Raw genomic sequence first — 19,449 nt, 5'->3', positions numbered from 1 at the left:
AGTGGGAACAGGACCCCAAACACACCAGGTTTATTTGTTCCATGTAATTTAGTTCCACATGTCCCTGGAGCCCCCTTCCATTGCACTGGGGTTACTGCAAAGGTGACGGGGAAGGTTTTGTTCCTTCCCAATGTCCCATGTCACCTTCCCCCTGGCAGTGGGAGCCCCTGGTGTGTCCTTGCCCCCTCTGTGGATGTGGAATTCCCTGTGGATGCACTCCAGGGAATCCCCAGAGCCCTCTCCCTGCATCCTCTTCCTCAGGTCTGTTTATGTCCTCACTCAGGAGAAGAAAAATACAAGAAGCAGACTGCCAGAATTCTTCAAAGCTGCCCAAATGATTGCATTTTTGTACCCTTCCCTGTCTCCAGGTGAAGCTGAAGCCTCAGGGGAACCCTGCCAGCCTTTCCTCAGGTCCTGCTCTCCCTGCCCACACGTTCCTGCAAGGCTCTGCTGCTTGCCAAGAACTCCTTCTCATCCCAGCTTCGCTGCCCGCTGATTTCTCGCCTTTTTCACCTTTCAGCAGGAGTGGGAGGTGGGAGACATCACAGCCTGGGGCTGGAGGAGACACAGGAGCAGGGGCTGGGGAATCCTGAGGATTTCTCATCAGGAGCACACGGGAACAGCCGAGGTCCCAGTGCAGCCTCCCACTCTGTGTCAGCGTGCAGGATTAGGCACAGCACCTCCAAAACCTCCAACAGCTCCAGGCTGCCAGCCTGACGAGCTGAGATCCACACTGAGCTGCCTTCCATCCGCATTTTCGGGAATTTGACAGCTCCACGGAGCTGCAGCTCAGAGCAGCTGCCGACAGCTCAGGGGAGGAGATGGGGTCATTCCCTTCCAGGCAAGGAAATCATGGATAGCACCCCTGGGAATTCCACACTCCATGCTGGAACTGCTGGCTCCTGTAAAATCAGCTGTTGAAGGATCTGCAATGCCCTGCCAGAGCCTCCAATGCCCCATTTCCCCCCCAGCACCCCCAGATGCTGCCTGGGCTGGGCTGGAGCTCCTCCCAACACCAGCAGGAGAAATCACCCCCAAATGTCCAACCCCTGTCCCCTCTCTGAGCAGGATCTGAGATCCTGCAGCACTTCCCACTCGTTTGTCCCCTGGGACAGAAGGCACAACCTTCCCAATCCCAAACTCCAGCAAGTTGTACTGTGAGACAAGGGCAGGCAGAAGTGTCTCTGAACTCACACTAACTCTTATCCGAGCCCTGATCCTCCTTAGACAGATCCCATCTCCCTCTGAAATTCCTCATTACATTATAAAACTGTAACTTGATGCCCTGCTGGGAATTTTTAAATCTTCTCCACTGTATTCTTAAAGTATATAAGCAAAAGCCCCATCACTTAATGAAGTGTAAAACTAATTATTATGAAATAAAAGTAGCTGTTCACCAAGTGGAAAACCAGCCCATTTTCATGTCCTATTTTCCTCTGCAATGTATTCCCTCCCCTGCTCTGCAAATGTAGAAATAAATATCCCTCCCAGCGTCGTGCTGCCTGGAGGCTGCAGCCCACCAATGAAAACCTGCACAATTTAATGGCCCTTAAACGCTCAGCATCTTTTTCTCTTCCTGTAAAATCCATCTGACCTAATGGCCGTGACAATTACGTGGATGGACTTCCTATTAAAAGGTAATTTTCTGAGTTGGCAGAGCAACACAGGCAGATGACAAAAGCAGTAAACTCCAAGTTGCCAGCACTCCCAGGCACTCCTGAGCCAGCTCCTCAAGACAAAAAGGCAGAATTCCCTTTCCAGGGAGCTGTTCCACAGCAGAGCCTCGTGCCAAGGCCAGCTCCAGGCTCCATTAGCTCGGTAATGTGGCGCTGCTGCTCCGGGGGACACCGAGACTCTCTGGTGGCATTTGACATTCTGGTGACCTCCCCTTTCCTCCCCTCACTGCTGCCCATGGATGTGGAACCTTCCCCAGGGAGGGGACAGCGTTGTGCTTCGACTTTTCATTCCACGAGCCTGGAGACACCTCCCCCCCATTCTCCCAGGATTTACACAATCCACACCTATTAAAGCTCAAAACTCCACTGATATTCCTGTACCTTAGAAAGAACTGACCACTACAACACGAAAAAAAGAAGAAACCTTTTTATTGCTGTTGTAATACGGGAGAGATTTAGAAAAACATACCTAGAACTCCCTGGGTAAGGAAACACAATATCAAAATAGGCCAGTTAGTACAACAAAACAAATCCTCTCCAATAAGTTTCAAGTAATGCAATCATAAAAGAATTTGGCTAAAAAGTAACTCTTTACTCTGAGATGTTTTCTGTAATAGTCCTCTAAGAAACTAAAGGAAAGCAGCAGCAGATCTGTTTTGCTACAGACATGTATTTAGTAAATATATTAAGGGTATTTCTATATAAAAACTGCCCTGCACATCCATCACTGTCTGGAGCTTCCACGTGGCCTCTTCAATCCTACAAGACTCTGCCCAAAAAGGGACAAAAAAAAAAAAAAGAGATAAACACAACCCTGCTGTAAGAAAAGGAGCCCAGGGCCTGGAGGGGCAGCTGGAGAAGCCCAAACACCACAGAGCAGGGAACTCTGACTCCAGCCCTCATTTTTCAGGAGCACAGAGAGGAAGTTTGGCTTTTCTGCATCAGGATGCCACATTCCCCCTTGGTGGTTTATCAGCAAAGGCTTTTAAAAAGTAGTCTGAGGTCAGCACTCCCTGGTGCTCAATTTAAACAGCCCCATTTGTTAACAGGCTCATTTCTCAAAGACTTCCCTTGAACAGTAACAAATTTCATGTTTTGTTTTTTTTTTTATGAAACTTCCTTATGGAAACCATCCTTCAGTTAAAAATGAAGCCTTGTTTCATGGGGAGATTCCAGCAATTAAAAACTCTCCTTTCATTAATCCTCACTACCGACATCTTCCCCCATAAGTAAGATTAAAGCACATCATTTCCAGCTCAGACTTCCAGGAGCTGGTGTTTGAAAATGCAATACCTGAGCTGCCTCAGTGAGTCCCACCCTGATGAGGAATGGAATTGTGCAGCAGCAGCAGCAGGGCACTGGGATCCCAGTGCTGCTCCCCACTCCAGCCCCACTCCTCCAGCCTGCAGGAGTCAGGGTTGAAGCACTCAGGAACATCCTGGGGGGAGGGACTGTTCGTTTTTGGATGGAAAACCTGATTTTTTTTAAGTCTTGTAGAAGTAAAGGCACTAAATCTTAAGCTTATATATTAAATAAAGGCTGTAACTTGGCCAGCCAAGTTACAAGAGACACCGAAACAGCTTCCTGTGTGTGTCACAGCACATCCTGCTCAGCCACTGTGACAAATGAGCCACTTGCTCTTAATGATTAAGGGACATCCACAGCTACAACACTCAGCCACACTCCTCTGCACAGTTTATTTTTAACCATCCCATGAGAGTTCAAGTTCAAGGATCAACTGGAGCTTCTGGGTATAGGTCCTGCTGTAATAAGTGGTCAATCAGACATTAAATTAATTTAACCTCTATGTCATCATTTTGACAGTTTTACAAGATGTTCTTTACCTTTCATCCATCTCATGAAAACAGTGTCAGGCCTGAAATGCCGTAGCCCTGGTTTAGTGTTTTATCAGAAGAAAATGCTTCAGCTTTGAGAGTTGTTTCATACTGGGAGGCTGTAACTGCAGCTTTGTCAGCATCACTCATTTAATATCCACATAAAGCCCTGAAGCTTCTCATCCCACAGGCACAGCAGCCTCAGCAAACCAGGCCCTGCCTCATCCGGATGATCTGGAGCAGGGCAGCCTGGACATCTTCATCCATGTGACCCTGGAGGAGCAAACATTGGTCAGAAACCCTGAGCACCACCCTGAGCACCACCCTGAGCACCACCCCCCAGCCCCAGCAGGTTCCTCACTCAGCATCACCTGGACAGCGCTGAGCAGGTGTGTCCTGTACACCGACACCACCTCCTGGTGCTGCCGCTTGGCGTCCTAGGAGAGACAACAGGGACACCAGGTGAGCTCCCCACCCTCCAGCCTCTGCCTCTGCCAGCCCTGGCCACCTGCTCTTGGGCACTGCCAGACCAGCCCAAGCTGAATTTCCAGGTGGAAGTTTTATCCCCTCCGCTAATCAAGGAATAAAAGTCGCTGCTCTTTCGCTGGGAGGCTGCCAGAGCCAGCCAGGAGCTGAGATCACAGAATCACAGAATGAGCTGGAAAGGACCATCAGAGCCCAGCTCCTGACCTTGCACACTTGTTTCACCAGCAGCAGCAGATACTTGGTTAAAACCACCCCAACTTTACAACACTTTGCCTTGTAAGAATCAACCCTGCAAATACTCTGACATGAATTTGTGAACCTGAGCAGGAGGAGAACTCACTTTGCTCAAACACATTTAATAATGAGCTTTACACTGAGGCCAGGTCCCAGCACTCAGGACATGTCCCCTGCTCTGTCACTGCTTCATGACAAACAACTCACACAGGGCTTGCAGGCAGAGGAACACAGCTCAAAGCCATAAAGAAATTACCACCTCAGCCTTTCGAGGTGAGAAAAAACACATGGTTGTAAGAAATGGCTAAAGCTGCATTCAGAAATGGTCTTGGCAGGATCAGAGCACAGTACCCCATAAGCACAAGTTCTCCTGCTTTGCTCACATCCTTTTCATCTGGAAAAGTTGCCAAGTGTTGCAACTCAAACTGAAGAGGAGAGCAGAAAAAAATTACAGAGAAGCAACAACTCAGGGGAAAAAAACCCCAAGAAAATCTCGGCTATTGCACTTGTGAAGTGTGAGGCTGCAGCCCCTGCTCCAGCGGGCACATCCAGATTTCCCTGTTTATACAGGGAATTAAGCAATGCTACTGCACGTCAGACAACACCTTGTGTGAGCACTTACAGCCAGCTGCTGCTGGAGTGTTTTCACTTGGCTCTGGAGCAGTTCCACCTGCTGGTTGTGCCTCTTGGAGGGGATCCCAGTGGTGTATGTCAGCTGGGACAAGCCGTTGAGAGCCTGCTTCAAGCGCTCCACGTCGTTCAGCAGCTCTGTTATCTTTAAAAAAAAAACCCACAGAAAACACCATTTAAGGATGTCTCAGTGCAAAGTGTTCTTCAGAAATCCTTTGAGTCTGAGGAAGCCCAGCAAGCACTGAAGGGTCTCTGTCCCAGCTTGCTGAGAGAGGGCTTCGCTTTCCTGACGCGCTGGTTCCCCCTGGGGTGTGCCAGGTACAGACCCTGCAGGTCAGCAGTGACAAAAGGCACTGGAAAAGGGGGGAATCTAAGGACATTCCAGGCCTAACTTCCAGAAGGAACAGTGAACCTTTAGGAGGCAAGTCAGAGATACCCAACAAACACAGCTCCAGTGGATGGGGGATGTGCCCAGAAGTCTGAAGCTTTAACAGAATTTAAACACCACACAATGTCCATGAACATGTAAGGGACAGGAAAAGCTTTGCATAATGTAAAATCAGGACTTCAGCTGCGTTGGGGCAGCCCTGGGTACCTCGTGCTCAGCACAAAGTGCTGCTGGAACACATCAGGAGCTGCAGCCCAGTCCCCAAACACCGAGAGCATCAGGAGCGTGAAACCCAGATCTCACCTTGTTGTCCTTGGCTTCCACCTGCTTTGCAGACTCCTGGATCCTCTTCTGCAGGTCAATAATGGTTGTCAGCGATTTGTCACACCTTTCCTTCTGGTCCTTGATCTCCTGCTCGATGCTGCAGCTGCGCAGCTGGAGCAGCTCCTTCTCGTCCTTGAGGGACAGCTCGCTCCTCCTGGCCTGCAGAGCCTCCTCGCAGGCCTGCTCGTACTTGTGGCTCATGCTGGCCAGGTGGCCAGCCATGCTGCTGACCTGGGCCTCCAGGGCGCTCTTCATGGAGCTGTACTCTGCCACAGCCACCTCCTGCTGGCCCTGCAGCTCGGCCAAGGCCCGCCGGCTCAGCCGCAGCTCCGCCTGCAGCCCCAGCACCTCCTCGCTCTTGGCTTGGCTTTCCGCCTCCTTCTCCTTCAGGCTGGACTTGAGGGCAGCCATCTCTCCCTGCAGCCCTTCCTTCAGCTGGGTGTATTCCAGCAGAGGCACCGAGCCTTCCTTCAGCTCAGCCAGCTCCTGCTGCAGCTCCTGCACCAGGAGCGTCTCCCGGCCGTATCGCTCCTCCTTCCTGCTCAGAGCCTCCTGCAGCTCCTGCACCGTGCGAGCCAGAGCCTCCCTCAGCGCCTCCACGTGCTGTGCTGGGGGCTGCTGTGCCAGGGCCCCGTCCTGCTGCCCCTCCTGCCCCTCCTGGCCCTCCTGGCCCGAGTGTTTGCCCAGCAGAGCCCTCAGCTGCAGGTTGAGCTCCTCCATGCCGCGGGCACACAGCCGCTCCAGCTGGCGGGACCTCTCGGCCAGCACGTGGCTCTGCTGCAGGTCCCTCTGGATGGACACGACCCCGCTCTGCAGCTTCTCCTTCTCCTCCCTGCACCTCTGCGCCTCCTCCTCGCTCTCCCTGCGCCTCTGCTCCTGCTCCTGCAGCTGCGCCCGTAATTCCTTCACTGTGGCCTCCAAGCTCTGCTCTCTCTCCTCAAAGGAGGCCACCGGGGCGTATTTTGACTTGATGCACTCTTGAATTGTGTCCAGTTCCTTCTTCTGGGCTTCGATTTCTGCGTGCAACTGTGAGATTTCATCCTGTCCCCTCTCGTGCTCAGCCCTAATGGCAGCATTCTTCTCCTGCAGCTCTTGCACGCTTTTATTTAAAGTGTTTACCGTGGTTTCGTGATCCTTCAAACTTATATACTCCGTCTTTAATTGGTTCTGTAAGAGTTTCACCTGATCTTTCAAAGCTCCATTTTCTTCATTTACCCTCAGGAACTCTTGTTTTATCTCTCCAATTTTGCCCTTGAGATCTGACAGCTCCCCGTTGGTCTTTTCCAGGGTGCTGTTCAGGACAGTTTTGACCTCCTCGTGCGTGGTGGCCAGCACGTACTGATCCCTCAGGGTGTCCCTCAAGCCTGTGTTCTCACTCACCAGTTTGCCCACTTTCGCTTGCTCCTCCTCGTATTTCTTCTGGAGCTCAGCAAGCTGCTTTTCAAGGGCAATGCCATTCGATTTTAAAGCTTCCACCTCTTTCTTGTGCTGCTCTGGAGACAGGTAGGCAGTTTGGAAGTGGCTGATGTTCTCACTTAAGTCCTTCTTCTCTGCCAGCAACTTTTCAGCTTCTGCTTTGCTTTCATTGTACTTCTTTGTTATTTCAAAAAGCTTTTTTGTCAGGTCACCCACAGCCAGATCGTTTGTTTTCTTCAACTCCTCATGAATTTTTAAAGGCACATTCTGGCTTTTAATTTCAGTTTTCAGCATCTGGACTTGCTGCTTCAGCACCTTGTTATCAGCCTGCAATCTTTCAAGTTCCTTCTGCAGAGTCTCATTCTTCTGAGATAGCTCAGAAATTGCCTTCCCCAGCTCCTCTTTCCTCTGCTCAAACCCACTCCTCATCTGCTCGTGCTCCTCTGGCTTCACATGCTGTGCCAGCTGAGCTCTCTGGCTCTCAGACTCCCTCTGTAACAGCACAACCTCTGCCTGCAGCTTCTCCCGCTCCCCCTCCACCTCTGCTAACCTCCTTGCTTTCTCATTCACCTCGTTTGACAGCAAACTCTTCATGTTCTCGAACTTCTCTGCGCTCACAGACTGGGCCAGTTTGGCTGCTGTGTCTCTCAGCTGCCCTTCCAACTCCTCAACATTCCTGCCCCTTTTATCTCGCTCCATCTCCAACTTCACAAGCTCCTTCTGCAACCTTTTGTTTTCCTCCACCAGCCTCCCCTCGTCCCTCTGGAACTCTGCCACCAGCAATTCGTTCTGCTTGATCTGGTTCCTCAGTTTCCCCACCTCAGCAGAGGCTCCCTCGTACTTGGTTTTCATCTCCCGGAGCTGCTCCTTGAGCTCCTCGGTGGCCTTGGTGCTTCCCGAGGCCACCTCGTTGCTCAGGTGGTCCTTCAGAGCGAGGAAGTGGCTCTGCATCTGCTTCACTTTGCCCTCAGAGTCAAACATCCTCTTCTGCACGTCCTTCAGAGCATCCTCCAGCTGTCTGATCTGCCCGTCTGCCTCCGCCTTGCTCCTCTGGCACTCCGCGGCCAGGGCTTGGCACTCGGAGCCCTTGAGGGCCAGCTCCCTCTGCAGCCTGCTGATCTCCTCCTTGGCTGCACCAAAGCTGCTCCTCAGGCTCTCCAGCTCTTTCTTTAAACTTTCCTTCTCTGAGCTGGGTGACTGGGTGGGCAGGGAGAGCTCCAGGGGCCTCAGCATAGACCTGGACTGAAGGGAAATTGGCACAAAAAGCAAAAGTTCACAGCTCTGACAGGTCACATACACGTATTTATTACTCATTATTTAATATGGGAACTGCCATTATCTAATCTGGGACCTGTCTAAAATCCAGTTCATCTGAGAATAACCTGTACAAGGGATTTCCTTTTTTTTTTACACTGAGTTATCCCTGCCCCTATTAGAGAACAGCTTCTAACAGCAAAAATACTGAATATAGCTCTACATTACTGCTTCCCAATCATGGAATGGTTTGGGTTGGAAGGGACCTTAAAGCCCATTTAGTGCCACCCCTTCCACTGCCCCAGGCTGCTCCAAGCCCCGTCCAGCCTGGCCTTGGACATTCCAGGGATCCAGGGACAGCCCCAGCTGCTCTGGGAATTCCATCCCAGCCCCTCCCCACCCTCACAGGGAACAATTCCTGCCCAAGATCCCATCAAAACCTAGAGGGGCAGGTATAATGCATCAGTTCCACTTCACCTGTTCTGCATTCATATTTAATCACTCATCTGCTAGAACAAATTTAATTTATTAAGGTATTTCTCCCATCCCTCAAGTGTGTGAAAATAATTTTATAAGGAATCAGAGCAGAGAATGCCATAACAGAGCCTGAAAAGACTGAGGAATGCAGTCATTTGGAATTCCAGAAAGGTCTGGGTTGGAAGGGACCTTAAAGACCACCTCATTCCATCCCCAAGGGTCTGCTGGACCTCATTTATACCCAAATTGTTGCTTTAAAAGGTTGATAGCTATCAGAATTATTATAGAGCAGGCAGGAAAATGAAATCATCTGTATATTAGCTGAATTTAAATGAGAAAAATATGATGGAGATGAATCCCCAGTTCACAGAGTGACTCTGTAAAACACGTTTTTACAGGAGGGTTCCTGACAGAGCCTGCAGTTCCCAGCATTTACAGCCCTGTCACAGACAGGACTCTAGAGGGCACCCACAGTTAAAAATAAACATGGAAAAGTGAGAATTCCTCAAAACTGTGCGTTCAGAAGCAATGCTAAATAAACACACATTTACAAGCACGTTTAGCTTTCCCAGCACGACTGTCTGAGTTCCTTCCAGTGGTAAAATATTTATTACCTGGGACTCCACTGCAAATGCTTGGCCTTGTTTAAGTAATAAATCTTCTTTCCCTGGATTTTCAAAGCAAACAGCGTTTAGGCTCTGGTTAAAAACAGTAACACAATCACAAGAACACTGATTTTCCTGCCCAGCTTTACTCTGGTCACTGGGGTCACACTAGGCTGAAGGCTGGTGTATAAGTACTTGTTATTAAAACAACTTCTACTCAATTAATCCCCACAGGAAGCCTGGCCAAAGTCCTCCTGAGGAGGAGAGAAGTGTTTTGCCAGGCTGGGTTCTGGTCCTGCACAAGGCTCAGAGCTGGCAGCTTGCCCAGCTCGTGTCTGCACTGAGCAGAGCAGGGAAAGCATCCCCAGCACTGCACATGCAGGACTCCTCCTGCCAGGCACTCCAGATGTCACTGAAGCTGTCCAGAGCCCTTGTGTGACACAGGGCAGGGCATGTCTGCAGCTGGGCAGGGAGCAGGAGGCTCCAGCTCCTCACAGGAGGAGCAGGGATCCTGCTCAGCTCGTTCCTCACCTCACCAGAGGACACAGCAGAGCCCCAGACACGTTTCCCAAGGGCAGGCAGCCCTGGGAGATCGGTCAGTGGTGCCCTGCAGCCCCTACCAGCACTCGGGGCTCACACAGGGCCTGGAGATGACCAAAAGCCCTTTATTCTCACACTCCATCATGCACAACAAGCTTCAACAATTAACTGTACTTACTGTTTCCAAAGTTACCTCCAGAGCCCGCAGATTCACCCTAAAATCAAAGAGCAAGGAACAAAAGTAAAGCTGGGAACTCATCTCAGATTTCTGCTCTGTGTTAAACTAGGGGTGAAGGGGCAGGGCAAGCTTTTGCAGTGAGAGCCATTCAACAGCTTCAGCAATTTAAAATGCTGAAGTATTTCCTACTGTAAATCTCAATTGCTGTACCCCATTTCAAACCACTCAACATACTTCATAATACTTGAGTTTAGCTTTGAGAGCTTCAATAGTCCTTAAACTTTCTTCCTGCTGCTTTTCCTTGGTAGTCAGGATTTTCTTCAGCTCATCTTTCTGAAAGAGAAGGAGTGCCACATAGCCAAAGCCACAAGAATGGATAGGTTTGTAAGAACTCAAGTAACTTTTTAAAGAGTTTAGACAGAACTTCAACCAAGATCAGCACCAAAAGAATCCCTAATTTTTTTGTTTCTGGAGTTCTTCTTCAGGACTGCTCCTCTACAGGAGGAGTCCTGAAGAATGAGTGAAGAATATCCACCAACATCACCTGCTATGTTTAATTAATGCATATTTGTTAGTCTGGCATTACTGGAAGTCACTAGAGATGCCTAATGCTGCCAGTGTGCTGAATATCCTGAGTGTGCTTCAAAGGAGCCAGGGGAATGATAATTATCTGTAGTACCAGAAATGCTGTGGAGCTGCACAAACTGATCCACAGCAGCAGATACCTCATTTGGCATTTCTAGGCAGCTTTTAAGTAATGAATTTAAAACTGCAGAGGAAATAAAAGAGAGAGTTGCATCCCCTGCTCCCCAGTCCTGTCACACCTGCAGGTGACACATCCTACCTCATTCTCAAGATCATCTGCAAACATTTGCTCCTGCAAAAAATACACAAAAAAATCCCCCCCCAAGTCATCTGTCAGTGATGTTTAAGGGGCTCACACACAGTTCATCAGCTGACACATCCACCCCAATTTCTAATGCTCCCTTTCCAATTTCCAGCCAGCTTCATCACTCTATTTTCCATTTCTCTTGCCAGGAGTTAAGGATGTCTGACAGAGTAATGTCTCTGGAAACTGGAATCTCTCCTGTTTTCTAGCTCAGACAGCACTCAGGCAGCAGAGCACAGCTCTTCAGAAGTTTGCTGATTTTGGGAAGTGATTATTAAGAAGTTTGTTTTATAAAGGCAGTGCTTAAAACAGGAGTTCAGACAAGCCAGTGACTGCACTAAGAAATATTATTTCTATCCATGGGCTACATTTAGGAGAAGCTGCATTAATGTACCTCTACAAAAATACAGCAAAGAAACAGCCTCCACAAAGCAAAAACCCAACAAAAAATCCTGTTTATGCCTTCCTTCTACTGGTCACACTTAGACCTCCAAAAAGAAGGAATTTTTTTTTTTTTTAAATCAACATTTCAAATTTGGGTGAGAAACTTCTGTTGAAAACCTTTGGCTTTGTTTTCTTGCCAATTGAAGATTTACTTTTTCCCCATGCTGCCACTTCCAGTAACAGCTGGAGAATCAGCTGATGACAAAGCCCTGCCACACAGCACCTACACCCAGAGGAGAGATGAAGCTCAGCCTCCAAATTCCAGAGCTGCACTGGGAGGCACCATCAGCCTCCTCAAAATTCCAGTGGGACTAGGAGGCTTTTCCAGCAGCAAAGGAGTGACACACACATGGCAGTAATTCCCAGGAAAGCAGTGATCCCATTCCCATCCTGATTCCACGTGCTCAGCACCAGCTGGGGGTTGCAGCTTTACCTCAGTCAGCTGCAGCTGCAGCCCACTGATTCTGTCCAGCAGCATCCTCTGCTCCTCCTGCACTTCTCTCATCCGATCTTTCAAATCTTGGTTTTCCAACTCCAACTCCTTAAAAGTAAAATATGAAATTAAAAAAAAAAAAACCAAACAGATAAAGTCCTTCCCACGCTACACACACATTGGGAAAGGTAAAGACTCTGAACCAGCAGATTTACTGAGGACTCCAAGGCCTGCCTAGCCTTTTGAAAGCTGCAATGACATGGGAATGAGATGGGAAAATTAATGCTGGTTAGTAGAACAATTATGATTCAGATTATTTTTAGTAAGACACAAACATACATCTCTTCAGAATGTTAAAAAAAAATAAATCTTCCTCATTTGGACTGATTTTACTGCAGAGGCAGAAGGTTAAAGGCGAGGAAAGGTTAAGACAGGGACTATTTATTACCCAGAAAAGTGCAGTTTTGTCCTGAAAAAGTTTACAGCTCATTGGCAGAAGTGCCACACTCCACATCAGGCAATTAGGTTTGAGGCAAACAGCAACACAGGCCCTTTTCTGATGGGATCACTGTGCTGACTCCAGCAGCCCAGCCTGTCCTCATCCCTGTGGGAATGCACAGGCTCCTCCCCACCCACCTGAGCGCTGGGCTCCTTCTGGAACATTCTGAGCTCCTCCTGCGCTCCATAGCCCCGGCCCCACTTCTGGGACACGCTGGTGACCTGTCAGTGCAGCAGGAGAAGATTCCTTTAGAGCCATCCCAGCCTCCCAAACTCCCAGTGGGACAGGGGAATTCACCCTGACTGCCCTCAGCCCCCAGGGAGGATCCCCCTCTCAACACCCTGGTGACAAATGGCCTCAGCCAGTACCTTCTGCTCAGCCTGCCCTCTCTTCACGCTGTCTCTCCCTAAAAAGGGACCACAAAAATAGCAAGTTACATAAGGCATTTCATTCAGATTCCTGCAACAATGCCACACATTCAGCTAATTCTATCCCCTTCCCACCCTGGGAGGAGGGCATTGCAAAGAATAGCTCACCACACCCCCCCAATTAATCAAACATGGAAACATCCACAGGGTTTTCCATAAAATAAAGGCTATTTCTTTCTATAAAATCAAGGCTGTTTCTTTCTATAAAATAAAGGCTATATCTTTCTATAAAAGAAAGGCTGTTTCTATAAATTAGGGTAAATAACTCCCATGGTCAATACTGTTACTCCCATGATTAATACTGTTACTGCTCAAGGCATCAGAGCCAGCAACCACCTTAAAAGCTTTGCTAAAAGCACACAACCCCAAAAAACTGTCTTTCCCCTCCCAAACAGGCAGATTATGACCTTTGTGGTCAAAGGTCCACCCTCCAAAACAGCTCCTGGAGTCACAGGAGCAGGGACACGATCCCAGCCAAAGGAAAGTGCTGTAGGTTCCTCCTACCTCTGCTGGAGTCCTCAAGGGCAGCTTTTATTAAAGCCAGAATGTCGATATTGTCCCCAATCCTGGCGTAGTAAGCACAGTCGTGCCCGAGGCCGTCGGTCAAGCCAACGTCAGCACCGTTCCTGAGCAGCACCTCCACGGCATCCTTGCAGCCATACTCACAGCCCAGCATCAGGGCAGTCCTGGGATGGGACAGAGATGCAGGGATCCCACAGAGCCCACTCACAGAGCCAGCCCCGCCACCTCTGTGTCTGATCACAGAAACCTCAGCCAAGGCACCTTCCCTTCTGTCCACAGAGGAAACCGCCTTCAAAAGTCACTCAGGCAACGTTTAAATATTTGTGAAAAAGCAAACAAACCCACCAGAACAGCAGTATTCCCACAAAACCAGCACAGACCTGCTGCCTTTGGAAGTCACCCCGTGTTTGGGAACTCCCAGGACTTTGGGCTCCTCCAGCACACAGAAATCTCAGCAGACAAAACAAGCACCAGGCAAGGAGTTTAGACAGGGTTTGGAGAGGGGGTGCCTGGGAGGAGCCCTGGCAGTGCTTCCCCAAACACTTCCAGGCTCTGTCCCACACCAGCCTCGTGCCATGGAGGAATTCTCCAAGAAATAACTGGCAAAAGCAGCAGCTACAAGCAGAACCCCCCTGCCCTGCCCCCAGGAATAAACAGCTCAAGGTCCCTTGGGAGCTCCAATGGACTCAGGACTTGCTGCCAGAGAACCACCTTTGCCCACTGTGCACAAAGGCTGCTCTGGACAGAAAATCCCTCTCAACAACCAAGTGTAGGTTTCCTGCTGGCAAGACCAAGCCTGGGAATATTCTGGATGAGAGCAGGAGCAGGGAAAAAAGGCCAGGTTTATCTGCGGTGTGGAATCGGCAGATCCACCTCTGAACAAAATCCCAGGCTCTCTTCCCCCAGACTTAGCACATTTCCCGTGCCAAGGGGCAGCTTTCCAGCAGGAATTCCAGCAATGAGGAATTCCAGCAATGCCCTGCAGGCCTCACCTGCTCTGCTTGTCCCTGGCGTTGACATCGGCCCCCCTGTCGATGAGCAGCTGGCAGACAACGGGGCGACACATCTGGGTGGCCAGCACCAGCGGTGTCCTCCCGTCCTGGGGGACAAAGAAAGGGGACAGGGGGACAGGGTGAGGGCAGGGGAGGAGGCAGGGGAGCCCAGCAGGTCTGTGCAGAGGAAGGGGAGGGCTCCTTACCCCGTCCTTGGAGTTGACGGCGGCGCCGTGGTCGCAGAGCAGCTGGATGCTGGAGGAGCAGTCGGACATGGCTGGGGACAGAGCAGGGAGGAGGGGACACAGGGCAGGGAGGGGAGGTCAAGCTGTGAGAGCAGCCCAGGGAGGCTCCAGGCACATCCCTGGGTGTATCTGCTTCACCAAAATCCCCAGAGCCGAGTTAAAGCCTGGCAAGGCTGCAGGGCTCAGCTCTCACACCACCCAAAGCACCCAAAAGAAATCAAACACCCCTGTGAGATCAAACACCCCTGTGCCACATGCTCTGCAGCAGCAGGAGGATGCAGAAAACCCAGAGAAAAGGGTCCTAACCCACTCTCAGCACTGCCCTAAAACTCTGCTTGTGGTACTTGAAGATTTTACTCAATTTCATCTCAAACCTCCAAGCTCTGTGAGACTGTCACGTTCATTTTCGAGGACAAATGTCATGACAATATAAAACACTCTCTCCTCCTACAGTCACCAAAATTAAAAGAGAAGAATCCAGCCCATCTGGAAGTAAATCCATCAATTAAATCTTCATTTCCATACAGTTACCAGCAAAGCAAAGCCCTTCACCTGCATCATGAAGAGCAGTTCTTCCCTGGAGATCCACATTCTCTGTTGGACAATTGTACTGTTAAAACAAATAACCCCAGTTATCAGTCAGAATCCAGACTGCATTTACAACATCAGCTGCTTTGAGGTGCAAATTAAAGGAATAAAATATTACTTCAGTAAAAAATAAGCAAGTTTGGAGCTACAAATACAGTGACAGACATGAAAGAAAGAGCACTTTGTGTACTTTAGGGCTCTAAACACACACAGTGTAAAACAAATTTAAGGCTGTGCACAGGAATTGCACAATTCATTAGACTTTTCAGATTATGAGCCTTTAGCTCTGCATGGAGACATGCAACAAATAAAAGTTTAAAAGGACCCATTAAAAATAACAACAACAACAACAAAAAAATAAAAATCAAATGAGCATGCACTGACCAGGAATAAATGAAGAAAAAATAAACATCACACAAACATAAGACAACCCCCCAACACTGTTTCATTAGTGACAGTTTGTGGCTATAAACACCCAGCTTTTGAAGCAAACACTGCTCTGCAGCAGCCAGTGTTACTGTTTGTAAACTGCATTCAGACAGGGAACTGCAATCTTTACAAGACACTCATCCCCATTTTCTTCAACAACCACAAACTACAACTTGATTTGATAGTCTATGAAAAGATTTAAAAAAAAAAAAAGTTTATTTTCTTTATTTTAGCCCTCTTTCAGTCACAACCTGGTATTTAACATGAGAAGGTCTTTTCCCCATGAATCTTATTTTTAAAATAAGAGTCTGGTTAAGAAAGGAATCACATATCCCAATTTTGAATCAGTGTACTTAAAGCCACCCTTTCCCCCTCAATTCAAGAGCTGTAAGAGACAAGCTGTATTTTCAGTACCTGCAAGAGCTTCTGCAAGCACAAAGCGTGGCCATACTTGGCAGCCAAATGCAGGGCGTTTCTGCCTAAAAACACAACAGGGTTAGGGATGAGTGAGGATGAATATTCCTGATGAATATTCCCAGCATTTGAGATACAACAGTTCCTGTGTGCTCTGACATCTCCTGTCCACACCTCACTCTGCTACAGCCTTTTCCTGTTCCAGTGAATCTCCAGTCAGGGATCAGAGCTCATTTGGGAAATCCATCCCAAAATGCTGCATCTGACGCCACACAAGGATTTAATAAATAAACTCTTCCCATAAGAGGAAGAGGCCAAGTTATCTCTGTGAGCTTTCTTGTTTTCAGCTTCATGTTAAACCTATTAAATTCTGGTCATTTCAGGTAAGAAGCTGGAAATTAGCACCTGTTTTTAACTGTCTCTTCCACATGGCCTCCCACAAGCTCTGCTATCACACAAGGAAATGTGGAAGGTACAGATGAACTCTGAGCTCCTGAGACTCAGCTGGGCACACAAACACCTCCCACAACATTCCACTGGAATCCTCACCTCGACTTCATTTAAAACTGTTCTTATCCTGTTGTTCTCACCCAGAAATGCTGATCCCACCAGTGAGTCTGGAGCATGTTATAAACACAATTATAGCAGCACAAGCCCACGTTCCTCAAGTTGTGCTGAATTCATGAATTCCCTGACAGAACACAGCCGGTCTCCTCAAGACCAGCAACAAGTCACACAAATAATTCATTTTTTGCCAGCTACAGAAAGAAGGAAGAGCTATCCTGTGGTTCAGCTTAACTTCACTGCAGAATGAAACCCAGCTGAGAGCATTTTGGGGTTCTCCTGGTGAGGAAACCCACCTGCAGCATCCGTGGCTGTGATATCAACTCCGTGCACCAGGATGGTGTTCAGGCAATCCAGGTTTCCCTTCGATGCTACAACATGGAACCTGCAACAAAAGAGAGGCAAGACCTTGCTCAGGCACAGCTGGTTTGTACACAAAAATGGCAATATTGGCCAGGAAAGCCAACAGATGTGTAAGGGAAGCGTTATGGTGGCCAGCTCTGGACAGCATCCAAACTTCAGGGTTCTGCAAATATTGCTTCAAGGAACAAAGCAAATTTCTTGAGAAACAACCATTATTTACCTGGATCAGTGAACCAGGTGAAATACCAGGGTGGTTTCAGTTTCTCTTTAATATCCAAACCTGGCAAGAGCAAGTCTTTAAACACTCATCTCCACTTGCAAGTGAAGATTGATTGAGACTTTCCTGTTCCAGCCAGCTGGATTCCAGCTTAGTCAAGCTAGATTTAGATGAGATTTGTGTACTCAAAAAGGTTTCTAGAGCAGCAGAAATACAATTTACAGCAGCTTCCCACCACCATTCCCGGAGCTCTGGACGTCACTTACGCAGATCTCCCTTCCACATCCAGCTTGGTGGGACTGACCCCTTTCTTGGCCAGGATGGATGAAACCTTCTCCACATCTCCCCTCTCAGCTGCCTTCATTAACCTGTCATCGTACTTGTTCCAGTCAGGGTTCACCTGTGAGACACAATCACAGAGTGAGCTCAGAGCTGAGCCACGGGGCAAACGGGACAGCACAAAACCCACCCTGGTTTCTGTTATAGATACATTTGATATTGTTGGCTTTTTGCAAATATTAAAATGAATGTTATGTGTGTAAGAATGAGAATTTTGTTGTGTTAATATAGTTTTCTTTATTTCTGTTATTGATGAAATTTAGAAATAGTGGTATAATACGTATATGTTAGGCTATGGCATAGTATTAAAATAAAAACTGCTTTTGTTTGTATAACCCGAAGACTGAGAAAAAAAAAAAATAGCTGGAGAACTCCTGCATTTGTAAATTACCTTACCCAGATGAAGACAGCAGTGACCAGAGCTCTGGGGGAGGAATTTATTGCATTTCTGGTATCAGGGAATGTAAATCTCAATGGCACCAAGAAGATTGATCTATTGGGAAGGGGGCAAGAGAAAACTAAACAGAAGAACACCAAAGATCCTAAGAGGAATGTCTGAATATGGATGAGAATTTATGGATATGGATGAGAATGTCTGAATATGTATGAGAATTTATGGATATGTAGTAGGGTTCTGTTTTTAAGGGACAATCCTTTGTCAGTGAGGTGAATGCAGAGACACCCGGCAGTATCTGTATACTTTATTTTTTTCTCCTAATTGTCTTTTTATTAAACTTTTAAATTCTATAAAAATGATGTGAACCTCGTTTTTCACAGTTTCCAAAGCGCTGTACCCAGCAGGACATTTGGAGTTATCTGTGCCACATCCCTGGGACATTGCTCTGGTGTTCAATCTGTAGAGCTCTGGGATAGCCTGCTTAAGCCACTTTGGTCCTAAAGGAGATTTTCAGGATCAAACTTCTTTGGTTTTCCTCGTTCTGTTTCAGTTTGTCTCTGCTCAGTTTTCGTGTTCCCACAACAAATGGATGCACTAAAAATACACTGCAGGACGTGGCTTTTCCTGGCTGTGCCAGACTGTTCAGTGGGTCATGAATTAGCCAAGGGTGATATTCAAGATATCTACTGAGCTGCAGAGGAAAGAAACTCCAAGTTGATTGTTTTGAATTGCCTGCAACTCCCAAAGCACTGTGGAGGGCAGAGAAAGCCCCAGGCAGTTATAAACAGACCACCAGCCATTCAGCCCCAGACAGTCCTCACCCCCCAGCCCTCTCTTGTTTAATTCAAACTTCAAATTTCAGGCCCCAGGCCAAGCCTCCCACCCTAAATGCAGAGTTTGTTCTCTTCCCTGCCAAACCATCCCTTGAATGGCTCAGGGCTTTTCAGGAGACTGGTGTGTGACAGAAACCTCACATCCAAGCTGGACACTGATGACTTGATATTCATCAAGGCTTCCAAAGGAATATTATACTCAAAATAGGAGGACAACGTTCAAATCTAACTCTGCACAGCAAGAGAATTTGCTGGTGGGACACAAGCAGCCTGTGGGTGCGTGAAGTTACTTTCCACTGTGGGTCAGAAATTCCTCAGAACAAAGAACATTAAAGCAGGTAACCCCAGCCCAGGGTTTGTTTAAGTAAAAGAGGCTACACAAAAAGAACAACCCCAAAAATCCACTGCCACCACCTGCATCTGCAGTGGTTTGTAAAAGGGAGCTGCACTCATGGTCAGAGGAAGCAGAGGGGGTCCCATCAATCCATACAAACATCTCCAAGGGGAGTCAGAGGATGACTCCACTCTGTTCAGAGGTACCTGGGACAAGAAGCAATGGCCAGAAACTAAAATACAAGAATTTCCACCTCAATGTGAGGAAGAACTTCTTTCCACGGAGGGGGCAGAGCCCTGAGCAGCTGCCCAGGGAGGGCTGGAGTCTCCATCTCTGGAGACATCCCAAGCCCACCTGGCCACGTTCCCGTGTCACCTGCTCCAGGTGACCCTGCCTGTGCAGGGGGCTGGCCTGGAGCATCTCCAGAGGGCCCTTCCAGCCCTAACAGCTCCGGGTGATTATCTCTCCTCTGCTTT

The 19,449-nt window shown here is 48.3% G+C and overlaps 1 protein-coding gene across 2 annotated transcripts in view; it reads right to left on the bottom strand.

Annotated features, from left to right (window-relative positions):
* Positions 1-2,087: 2,087 nt before the first annotated feature.
* UACA (uveal autoantigen with coiled-coil domains and ankyrin repeats) overlaps positions 2,088-19,449 on the bottom strand; it is a 28,194-nt gene continuing 10,832 nt past the window's right edge. The window contains exons 2-18 of one of the 2 annotated variants that reach the window (XM_058846478.1): positions 17,337-17,470; positions 16,787-16,875; positions 15,927-15,991; positions 15,048-15,105; positions 14,457-14,527; positions 14,251-14,357; positions 13,241-13,422; positions 12,677-12,714; positions 12,446-12,529; positions 11,810-11,917; positions 10,278-10,376; positions 10,044-10,080; positions 9,335-9,387; positions 5,553-8,231; positions 4,854-5,006; positions 3,883-3,948; positions 2,088-3,784 (exon numbers count right to left, since the gene is read on the bottom strand). In XM_058846478.1, coding sequence (XP_058702461.1) covers positions 3,713-3,784; positions 3,883-3,948; positions 4,854-5,006; positions 5,553-8,231; positions 9,335-9,387; positions 10,044-10,080; positions 10,278-10,376; positions 11,810-11,917; positions 12,446-12,529; positions 12,677-12,714; positions 13,241-13,422; positions 14,251-14,357; positions 14,457-14,527; positions 15,048-15,105; positions 15,927-15,991; positions 16,787-16,875; positions 17,337-17,470 — 4,095 coding nt within the window. In that variant the 3' untranslated portion in view covers positions 2,088-3,712. The remainder of the gene's footprint in view (positions 3,785-3,882; positions 3,949-4,853; positions 5,007-5,552; positions 8,232-9,334; positions 9,388-10,043; positions 10,081-10,277; positions 10,377-11,809; positions 11,918-12,445; positions 12,530-12,676; positions 12,715-13,240; positions 13,423-14,250; positions 14,358-14,456; positions 14,528-15,047; positions 15,106-15,926; positions 15,992-16,786; positions 16,876-17,336; positions 17,471-19,449) is intronic. The other variant, XM_058846479.1, reaches the window with a different exon arrangement.

Source organism: Poecile atricapillus, chromosome 11, assembly GCF_030490865.1.
Source record: "Poecile atricapillus isolate bPoeAtr1 chromosome 11, bPoeAtr1.hap1, whole genome shotgun sequence".
Classification (NCBI taxonomy): Eukaryota; Metazoa; Chordata; class Aves; order Passeriformes; family Paridae; genus Poecile; species Poecile atricapillus.
Note: the sequence above shows the minus strand (reverse complement) of the source record. Positions and strands in the feature narration are given on the sequence as shown.